The sequence below is a fragment of the Nematostella vectensis genome, chromosome 9 (genome assembly GCF_932526225.1).
Source record: "Nematostella vectensis chromosome 9, jaNemVect1.1, whole genome shotgun sequence".
Classification (NCBI taxonomy): domain Eukaryota; kingdom Metazoa; phylum Cnidaria; class Anthozoa; order Actiniaria; family Edwardsiidae; genus Nematostella; species Nematostella vectensis.
In genome coordinates this window covers 4,649,663-4,661,489 of record NC_064042.1, presented here as the reverse complement: position 1 = coordinate 4,661,489, position 11,827 = coordinate 4,649,663, and the positions used below count along the sequence as shown (strand labels likewise).

General features: G+C 42.3%; 1 protein-coding gene across 1 annotated transcript; it reads right to left on the bottom strand.

Moving 5' to 3' along the window:
- Positions 1–1,393: 1,393 nt before the first annotated feature.
- LOC5510974 (translation initiation factor IF-2, mitochondrial) lies at positions 1,394–11,539 on the bottom strand. The gene is made up of 18 exons (XM_032380224.2): positions 11,394–11,539; positions 11,183–11,263; positions 10,655–10,771; positions 10,252–10,324; positions 10,015–10,074; positions 9,189–9,267; positions 8,739–8,878; positions 8,179–8,355; positions 7,684–7,733; positions 7,267–7,356; positions 6,881–7,005; positions 5,806–5,884; positions 5,453–5,578; positions 4,761–4,932; positions 3,972–4,109; positions 3,106–3,221; positions 2,463–2,649; positions 1,394–2,165 (listed from the first exon to the last, which is right to left on the bottom strand). The coding sequence occupies exons 1-18, from the start codon at positions 11,427–11,429 to the stop codon at positions 1,996–1,998; spliced, it is 2,016 nt and encodes a 671-aa protein (XP_032236115.2). The 5' UTR covers positions 11,430–11,539; the 3' UTR covers positions 1,394–1,995.
- Positions 11,540–11,827: the final 288 nt, after the last annotated feature.

Here is an 11,827-nt window from a genome sequence, read left to right as displayed (position 1 = left end):
CTAACCCGGCGGTTGCACAATCCAGGCGCGTACCCAGGGACCTAAACCGGCGGTTGCACAATCCAGGCGCGTGCCCAGGGACCTAAACCGGCGGTTGCACAATCCAGGCGCGTACCCAGGGACCTAACTCGGCGGTTGCACAATCCAGGCGCGTACCCAGGGACCTAAACCGGCGGTTGCACAATCCAGGCGCGTACCCAGGCACCTAAACCGGCGGTTGCACAATCCAGGCGCGTACCCAGGGACCTAGCTCGGCGGTTGCACAATCCAGGCGCGTACCCAGGGACCTAAACCGGCGGTTGCACAATCCAGGCGCGTACCCAGGGACCTAACTCGGCGGTTGCACAATCCAGGCGCGTACCCAGGGACCTAACCCGGCGGTTGCACAATCCAGGCGCGTACCCAGGGACCTAACCCGGCGGTTGCACAATCCAGGCGCGTACCCAGGGACCTAACCCGGAGGTTGCACAATCCAGGCGCGTGCCCAGGGACCTAACCCGGCGGTTGCACAATCCAGGCGCGTACCCAGGGACCTAACCCAGCGGTTGCACAATCCAGGCGCGTGCCCAGGGACCTAACCCGGCGGTTGCACAATCCAGGCGCGTACCCAGGGACCTAAACCGGCGGTTGCACAATCCAGGCGCGTACCCAGGGACCTAAACCGGCGGTTGCACAATCCAGGCGCGTGCCCAGGGACCTAAACCGGCGGTTGCACAATCCAGGCGCGTACCCAGGGACCTAACTCGGCGGTTGCACAATCCAGGCGCGTACCCAGGGACCTAACCCGGCGGTTGCACAATCCAGGCGCGTACCCAGGGACCTAAGCCGGCGGTTGCACAATCCAGGCGCGTACCCAGGGACCTAACCCGGCGGTTGCACAATCCAGGCGCGTACCCAGGGACCTAACCCGGCGGTTGCACAATCCAGGCGCGTACCCAGGGACCTAACCCGGCGGTTGCACAATCCAGGCGCGTACCCAGGGACCTAACCCGGCGGTTGCACAATCCAGGCGCGTACCCAGGGACCTAACCCGGCGGTTGCACAATCCAGGCGCGTACCCAGGGACCTAAGCCGGCGGTTGCACAATCCAGGCGCGTACCCAGGGACCTAACCCGGCTGTTGCACAATCCAGGCGCGTACCCAGGGACCTAACCCGGCGGTTGCACAATCCAGGCGCGTACCCAGGGACCTAGACCGGCGGTTACACAATCCAGGCGCGTACCCAGGGACCTAACCCGGCGGTTGCACAATCCAGGCGCGTACCCAGGATTGGCTGAGGGGGGTGCGCAGTCATAGGTATCACATGAAAAAGCATGGTTTTAACTAAGTCTGCGGGGGAAACCAAGGGAATATAAAAATATATGTGCGCATCTCCGAGTTACCGGCAAACCAATACAAAGCACTTTTTTTGTTTTAATAACTCTCTTGCTTACAAAGAGTCACAGAATAGGGAATATTTCCATTCCGATATAAATTCATCATTTTAATTTTCACAATAAATTAAGTATGCCAGTCACTGATTAAATTGCTAAGGTGGTATTTATCACGAGAAACACGTTTGTACACCGTAGGCCAAGGCGCTCTTGCCGAAGTTAACTATCGGGCATCCTTTGGTCGGTTTAAGTTGTTACGTCATAGAAAAACAAGTTGTCCCAGGCTCTTAACTGGCTCACGGTTAATGTCGGCCAGGACACCCGGTAAGTAGGTTGGTGCGGGGGCCTAAATGCTATACTTACTCGAATGTTCCGTAGAAGAAAGAATTCTGTAATATGCTCAACGCGCGTGTATTCATGGGAATAATGCCACCCGAAAAGCAAGACGGGATAGATCATGAATACAGGCGAGAAGTAGTCATACAAACATTATTCACAAATAAGAAAATATCCGTATAAATTAATAGCATAAACGATATTACAAAATTCCCATGCGGAAATGATAATTATACAGCCATACGATAAAATAATAATCTCATTAAAACATTTACAGTAACTTGGTTTAAAAGCCCCAATTCCACTCGATTTCCGCGGGGATACTCTCCGTCTTGTAACACTCGATGCGATCGCCTTCTTGAAAACCGTTGAATTTCTCCAAAGTCAATCCGCACTCCTGTTCCTTCTTTACCGATTCCACATTTTCCGCTCCTCGTTTTAGGGTAGACAGTTTACCTTGAAAAAAGAAATAAAACCTCATTGATCAGACATCTTCCCTACGACAATTTTATTTTACTAGAAAAGGAGTTGTAATCCTATGAAGATTGCAATAGAAAAAGAAATTTCCTAAAACATTCACTTTAGACCTCATATCTTAATAAAATAAACTCGTACAGGCCCCGTGTTTCTTTTGATTTTCCTTTCCAAAACATTATTTCTTTACTTTTTCTTTGTAAAAACACCATGACAAGAATTCAAGCATCATCGGTCCGTACCAAGGGTTCTTTATACTGCAGTTCAAAAGATTCTTACCATCAAACACACACTCTTCACCGCGCAAAACTCGAAATTTACTGGACTTGTTCCAGGCCCCAGCCTTGACTCGGCAGCCTGCTACCACAGCCTTACGCGACCCGGTCAGCTTGAACACCTTGAGCACATCACCTTCGCCGACAACCACATCCTCTTGGGCAGGCGGGAGCCGACTGCTCAACTCATCCTGGGGGCATACATATGAACAATACACCAGAGTAAGGCATAGTCGGGTTTCCTGTGGAATGTCTGGAGAAACTCGCCCCAGACCCCAAACCGCAAACCGCCTCAACGTAGTCTACAGGGAAGGGGCCTGCGAGCATTGTCGACATTGCTGGCTGAAACACACAACAATGCTGGCCAAATATGGGATGGATTCAGGGCGTGGCAGGAGGCACGTGTCCTCCCCCGTCAAATATAACAATTATATAAGAAAATTAACAGTAGGGGCAGGGCTGCACCCGTAATATTTTCTTAATGTTTCTGTATTCTGGCCCCCCAATATTTTGAGGCCTGCTAGAACAATGAAATTAAAAAAACTTCAGACAAGCGGAGGAAACAAATCAATATCGAGAGACGTGTGGTGCTTCGCCATCAAATGACGGGGGAATAGGTCTACGCTACTGTATACATCCACACGCACCTTGAGATCTGTGAGCAACTTGTAAATAACTCGGTGAGTTTTGATCTTTACTCCCATTTGGTGAGCCAGCAACTGGACATCTTTAGGTGCCCTCACATTAAACCCAAAAACGATACCTGATGGTGGAAAACACATAACTACAACAGTCATTGACTGAGAAAACAATACAGTTGTACATGCCATTTACAGTTATATGTTGCAAAAACAGTCTGAATGTCGATAGACGGTACAATTCTATGATTTAACAGACACTTCATTCACTTTTATTTACGTGATTTAGTGTCATGCCATTCCAATCGGATTGTCACCATGGGAAGTTTAAGACTATTTCTTTCGGTAACATCATTTGGTGCATTCTATAGAATTGCAATAATTAAAACAAATAAGAATATTTCTGGTTGCTTGTTTTTAAGAGTCTGTGTGGGAGAGAGTAGGGAAGAAGCCATTTTCTTTGACTGATGTTTGTGATATTTTTGATTGAATATTGTGAATGAAATGCCCTCTTTTTTATAAGAACCTTTGTGCACACGATTTTGGTTATACATCTATTTCATTAAAGTTTGACTATAAGAGTATGGAAAATGGCCAATATTGATATTTTCACGTATTAAAAATTCGTTTATTCATTACAAGGGCCTTGCTAAAAACTTAATTTGGCCTCACTGAATGTCATTAACAGATACAGTACAAGACTTGTTTTCCCTAACCAGCGGTGTTTGGCATTCCTCATTTTCCATTCTCTTATAATCAACTTTAATTGAAATAGGTGTATCAAGATTTCGTCACAATATTTCTCTTCCAATCTTCAAGCACACACACAAAAAAATATCAACGCCGTTCACTCGAAGGATAACTGATTCACCTACCCCTAAAGGAGTCGGCCATCTTTACATCAGACTCGGTGACAGGCCCTACCCCAGCGTTCAAGATGCTCATCTTGATCTTGTCCGACTTATAAGTCTTTAATGCGTCAACTATCGCCTCCACAGACCCATGTACATCAGCTGAGAAGAAAAAACACAGGATCAGGATTGTATATCTACCATATGAAGGCTATGGCATGGTCGTTGGGGACCACTAGAAAATCAATGTTGTTTCATGGGCTTACTCAGCATTTAATTTTAACAAAAGGTAACATCCACTTTGTTTTTTCCCCTATACCTTGGCTTAAAGTTTTCAAGTTCGTAGATAACTATCTACGAACTAATCTACAATCCACATAAAAATTAAGTGGGACACTTTGCTCACAAACAATCTCCAACCCTCTCCCCCTCATTAATATTGGTTAGACGCAATTTATCAGCCCTCCAACATTGAGGAGGGGTAGGGAAAGTGTCCCATTAGTTTTGTAACATATTGTAGGTTCCAATAGCGGTGTTTGCTATATACCCAAACCCTGATGCTTAGAACAAAGGCTTCCAGCAAGCTATTAGAAATCTGTTTGTTAGTACTGTATGTACTGACATACTGCAAGAGGCACAATTAAGGACTACAAAACTAAGGTAAAAATAAGGAAAGTTTTAGGCCAACACAGAAGTGCAACCATCAGGAGGCACGGCACCATGAAACTCATGGCACAGAACACGAGAGGGGTTATTTTCCGATACTGATTATGAGTAAAGGTCTGTAGACTGCACATCTTGTCAAGCACAAACCTCTTATAACAACATCCAGTTTCTCTGAGGCATCATATCCCTTGAGGGGGGCGCGCGATTGATGTCCTTCCCCCTCCTTGAAAATATTTGCCATAACGTCGTCTACTGTCAGCTGAGACTTTTGCTGCTGGGCATAGGCTTTACGCATGGAGACCATCTCGTTGGCTTTATTCTGGTGTTTGATTTCATAATAAATTTCAAATAGTATCAGGTTGTTAATTAACACAACACAAAAGCTTTATAGAAGAGGATAATGAAAGGGTAATATTTCCCATTAGCATCACTCTAATGTTACTGTTTGCTATTGTCTTATCACTGACAACTCGATCTTTGATCTTGATCTATGCCCCTCCCCCTCCTTTATGCAATCTCGCTCTCAAGTTTTCCTCAATAAAACAGCAAGCTGGCTTAATGGACTCTTCAGTGGGAAAGTAAGTGGAGACGGAAAAGGAAGTGGAGATGTAACTGCTAACGTTCAGGTAAAGTCAGCTCAAAGGGGACACAACCGTGGAAGGAAGAGAAGTAACAGTTTCGTTCCTTCTTTTCCATTTCCTTCTTTGCTTGTGTCTTCTTTGCACTGGTTTTCACACACATCTTAAATCTCCACTCCTTCTCTGTCTCTCGTATCTTTCTCCCTGGTAAAAACAAAAACCAAGACAAACAACACAAGGGAACCTATTCATCATGATCACCTCTGACTCTACTTGTATCAACTGTTCCCCAGCAGCTGGGAGGTCCCTCCACCCGATCACTTCCACAGGGGTGGATGGAAGGGCCACCCTGAGCACCCTACCACGATCATCAAACATCTGACGAACCTAAAGGAGAAAGTTGTATTGTTTTATTTCAGCTAAATGTGCTGCAATTTCTGCCCAAAGCATGAATATCTAATTAGTCCCGTGACATTGGGAACATTGGGGTGTTTTTTTTAGGTTGACAACTTTTTCTAGATCAGCTTTATTTCAAACAACAAATCACCAAGGTGCTTAGGCAAGACAATGGGCTAATACTTGAGAATCAAAATATATTGATTAGGGGGCCCTACCTTTGCAAATGCATCCCCAGCTACAATGACATCTCCTTTTTTCAACGTTCCCCGCTGCACTAGCAACGTAGCTACAGAACTATACAGATACAAAGACAAAAATTAATAACATGTATTTAATTTATTCACACCAGGAGTCAGAATCCTGACTAAACCAGGAGTGGAATAAAAGTTGGATTGGATTCAGGATTGGGGATCCAAGGGGCAGGGCTTGGGGACCCAGACATGTCCTTATGGGGCAGGACTTGGGGACCCAGACATGTCCTTATGGGGCAGGACTTGGGGACCCAGACATGTCCTTATGGGGCAGGACTTGGGGACCCAGACATGTCCTTATGGGGCAGGACTTGGGGACCCAGACATGTCCTTATGGGGCAGGACTTGGGGACCCAGACATGTCCGTATGGGGCAGGACTTGGGGACCCAGACATGTCCTTATGGGGGTGTGCAGGGTGCATTTGGACCCCTAAAACATGGGCCATTTCATATTAAAGGATTGTGTGATACCACCCCTTTCCCATGATACATCTGACTGTGCATCCCCCAACAAGGGAGGGCAGGGTGAAGGGGGGGAGGGGGTGAGGAAGCCCACACTCTGGACCCTTCCTTGACCTGTTGCTACTGAAATACTAACCCTTTGCCCTTAGTTGTTTTAGACTCGATAACCACACTGAAATACTAACCCTTTGCCCTTAGTTGTTTCAGACTCGATAACCACACTGAAATACTAACCCTTTGCCCTTAGTTGTTTCAGACTTGATAACCACACTGAAATACTAACCCTTTGCCCTTAGTTGTTTTAGACTCTATAACCACACTGAAATACTAACCCTTTGCCCTTAGTTGTTTCAGACTCGATAACCACACTGAAATACTAACCCTTTGCCCTTAGTTGTTTCAGACTCGATAACCACTCTGAAATACTAACCCTTTGCCCTTAGTTGTTTCAGACTCGATAACCACACTGAAATACTAACCCTTTGCCCTTAGTTGTTTCAGACTCGATAACCACACTGAAATACTAACCCTTTGCCCTTAGTTGTTTCAGACTTGATAACCACACTGAAATACTAACCCTTTGCCCTTAGTTGTTTTAGACTCGATAACCACACCCTCAACAGGGGTATCAACCTCTGCTGTCAAATCATTCAGCTCAGCTAGCGTGAGGATTGCTTCTGATAAGCTGTCTAGATTGATGCCCTGCAAAAACAAAGAAAATATTCCACATGTGCATACAAAATAACTCAGATTACTCTGGAAGGGACTTGGATGGGCTAATGCTTTAATAAATGTTGACATAAAACTAAATCATGTCAACCTTGTGTTGCATTATTTTCCTCATTCCACCACTTTCACACTGACCACCCAGGAATTCTACAGCTAGTTATTCTTATCTGTAGTTTTTCTAGTCATACCATTAAACCCTAATTGTGTTAATTATATATGAGTAGGGCTAAGTACCTTCAGTGCAGAAATCTCCACAACTTGCACCTCCCCGCCATACTCCTCAAGCTGTATGCCATTGGTCAAAAGCTGCTGCTTCAACAGGTTCTGCCATAACAATTAACATAATGATCACTACATTAGAAAATTAGTGACAATACAACCAGTATGCATATGCAGCGCCAAGTCAGCCACACCTTTCAATATCAGAAGCCAAATTATTCAAAGAATTTTTTTCAAAAAATCAAAGGTTTACATATAATTTAAAAGCTTTATATATAACCAATTTCAGTTTAAAATATTGAGAGAAGCTTCCCCCCAGAACAGTGAATGAAATTCTTTCTTACACTTAGTCTGTGTTAGGAATGCAGAAAAGGGAGTCTGGGATTATCACCAATGAAATGTGCACATACATTTCATCAGTAGTTTGCTTACCAGATTTTTCTTTGGTTTGTCAATTTTATTGATAGCCACAATAAGAGGAACTGCAAAGGGAAAGGATATTCAAGTTTTTCAAAACTGTCAACTCCTGTTATTGGGGAGACCCCCAAGTGGTGTCCGAATGCCCTAATGAATCATCTTGCCGATGATTTTCAACAGCTAAGTTGCCTTTGTCTTTTTTCCCTTATTAAAAATCCTTGATGCATTTCTTATTGGCCAGCACTGAAATAGTCTGCTGTCATGCCACTCCTTCAAGACGCAGACCAACAAAAAGCACCAAATGCAATTTGGTGAACAATGGAAGAACAATGAAACAATGGAAATAGAACAATGGAAGCCAGAAAACAAATTTTAGCAGTTGGAAATTATTCTTGGGAGAAACAGAATAGGGTATTGTGTAAATGGCAGTAAAACCTTACCAAACTATCACGATAATGTAATGTAATGATGGTGGTGTGGATGGAAATACTACTTTAGGTGTATACATACCTTTAGCATGCATTGCGTGACGAATAGACTCCACAGTCTGCGTTTTGACGCCATCATCAGCAGCAACAACCAGAACAACAATGTCCGTAACATTAGCACCTCGAGCCCGCATGGAGTTGAATGCAGCATGACCGGGTGTGTCAATAAAAGTTATCTTCTCACCAGATGGAAGCTTGACTGAAGTGAAAAAAATAAGGGCAGGGGTAGTTTTCGAGATCCACAAAGGGCAATTGATCTAGGATTTTAATAAAAGGGGGAGCAGATACGTAAGTGCTAACAGTGTGTTTCTCATGTATTACAGTATATACCCTGCCATACAATAGGAACCTTGTAAGTTAAAGGGTGTTGAAGGGAGTTGGAATGAACAGGGTCCATCAAAAAATACATTATTTTCTTATAGTCTCACTGAAACCATGAATATGATGCATGATGGATAAACCAAAAAAGGAATCATAATGGGTAGCATTTACAATTTTGAGCAGTAATCTTGGCCTGTTTTATTAGTAATATCAGACAGTAAAAATGCTATGATAATGGGATAAATAAGTGCCAATACACACCGAGAAATGCACCAATGTGCTGTGTAATTCCGCCTGCCTCCCCAGCTGCCACTGAGCTGTTCCGTAAGGCATCCAGAAGTGTGGTCTTGCCGTGGTCCACATGTCCCATGATGGTTACAACTGGTGGCCTTGGCATCAACCTAAATAGTCGAAAGTACGAAGGGTAACAGGTAGTTTAATTGGAATAATGTTTTATCACCAGCTCTCATCTTTCAAATGACACTGATGTGGCAATGACAGACAGCCAGTATCTTTAGTAAAACTTAACACTGATCAGCAAAGAAGAATATGTGTTATATAGGATATTTATCCTCTCAGACTCAAGCTCGATATTTGTTCTCACCATGAATATGGTAAGAGTTGGATTTTTATCATCATAGAGGATGATAAAAAATTTGAGCTAAAAGGGAGTATTTACTCTACTTACGGTCATGAATATGAAATTCTCACCTGGCTTCTGAGTGGTCAAATGACTTTGCCTCCACTTCATACTCCAGGCACAGAAGCTCAATGAGATCTTGATTCAACACTAACATACAGCACATAAATGGAATACATGATCAATGGAAAATAATATCAATATAGAACATGATCAATGGAGTACATGCTCAGTGGAGTACATGATCAATGGAGAATATGATAAATGGAGTACATGATTACAAAAATACACGATCAATAGAGCACATGATCAATGGATTACATGATCAATGGGAAATAATATCAATATAGAACATGATCAATGGAGTACATGATTAATGGAGTACATGATCAAAAAAATACATGATCAATGGAGTACATGAGCAATGGAGTACATGATCAAAAAAATACATGATCAATGGAGTACTTGAGCAATGGAATACACAAGGAGTACACAGTAGATACATACATGAACAATGGACCGAATGAAAAAGTCACATGACCAGTGGAGTACATGATCAATAGAATACTTGATCCATGGAAAAAACACACAATCAATGCAAAAATATATAATTCAAATCATGGTGGCAATACTGGTATCCACCACCACTTTGATGTTTTTTTAGATAACTGATTGTTTTAGCCACCTTCTCCTCCGGTGAATGTCAACCCCAAGATTTAAAATAGTACTTTATTTATATCCTCTTATTATATTTTGGGGTGGTTTACATTTTTCCCTAGTGATTTTTTTAACTGGTGACTGGTTTGCAGTAGCTGAATACAACAATGTTAACTGTATGCCCTTCAAAGCTCACTTGGTAACAGAGCAAAAGAAGCTTATTTAAGAATTCAAACTTACCTGTTTTATCACTGTAGGAAGCATCCTCTCCAAGATTTTCCAGAAATGTAAGAATTTCCACTAAAATGCAGTAAACAATGATAAACATTGATATTAACTACTACTACTACAGCTGATATTTATTTGTTTATCTGCTGTGCAAATTCCAGGTGCTGGGGTAGGCGGCAGTTTCACACCAGCTCACAATGTTTTGAAATGTGAATTGTGGAATAGCTGATTACTGTATATTGAACTAACCTGTGCTTATCTGCAGTTGAGCTGCCAGCTGAGATACCGTCATCTTGGGCCTAATGAGAACAGGTGACTTATTCTGTAAAAGAAAATGAACAATAACAATATCAACATGAAGCAGAGCTTCTTCCTAGGCTATCCTGATACAAGAAAAGGGAAAATGATCAATGCCAAAAACCACTGGTAAGAGAGAACAATTCTTGTATTTTTATAACATTCAATGCAGTGCTATAAAGTTTCCAGTGAGGCTCTTGTAGTGAATGAGTACATTCTAAATACAAGAAAACAACATTGTAGGTCAAACTATGTTCTATTTATAATTTTCATACAGTCAAGGTGAGAACCAATAAGACAAATCAAAATTGAACAAAGCATAACACAATATGAATACTTTTGTTTGGTATCTTACCTCTGTCTGGAATTGTGCCCTGGCCAGTGGCACAGTGTGCTGGAGTCGGTTGGGAGAGATGCCCCGCCCTCCACCTGACGTTGACACAAGTCCCCTGAGATAGCTATAGGTTGCATACTGAAAATTAAAATTTCTATCAATTTGAGCTCAAGTTTATGTACATTAGACTCAATGTGTGCTTGCGTTACACCAAATAAAAGGGGGCTCTTAAATGTACATATATATAATGTAGTTATTCATTATAAACGGTAATCTGATGTGTCCATGTCAGTGTTCATGTCATTGACCACCCAGTCAGATTATCTTGATAATCATCATATTAAAAATTAAAGAAGCCTTCATTCTCTTTTTACCAAGATTAAGAAGAAATATCTTCGACTATCAAATATTTTTATTAATTTGCCGATAATAATATGCTATCATTCGTTTTATTTATTTCGCAAACACGCACTTTGGGCTACCTGTGTTCATGCAGATCTCACATGGTTTGATGGTTTATTTCTCGATAATACAATGCGATCATCTTACCCGATGGGTTTTCTGGTTCAATTTCCCTGGTAAATCACTGGATCCAGCATGCGAAGTTAATCGGCTACACCGACAAAGAACCTGGAAAATGCACCGTCATACTGACTAAACACGAGTGTTATCAAAAACGAATTGCATAAGGTGGGTTTATTTCACATGATTCTATCTTTTAGGACCCATAAGAGCCCATTTAAACAATATATTACCCTACCTTGGATTGTTGACGTACTCTCAATAACCATCGCATTTTCAGTGATGACCTTTACCGGGAAATCCGGGAATATTTCCAGACATTCAGAGCTGCGCTCTGCATCGCCGCCATCTTTGAACACGCCGAGTAGTTTGAGCCGGAGATTCCGTCAGCGGTCTCTATTACAAAACCAAACAGGAAGACCGCCCATCCAAGAAAAAATAAAAATGATATATTATTTTTGTCACTTGTTTTTAAATATGACAAATTAAGAAACATGAAATATATGTGAAGATCAATTAAATAATTATGTTTGCTTAAAAAAACTCATACATTCCCTTTTTTCAAAAATTTCATTATAACACAGGTAAGGTAACTATTGACGTTTTGTATTTGAAAACAAACAAACTTTAAAACAGGGAGGTCAGATTCGTTTTGATAACTCATTTTTGTAA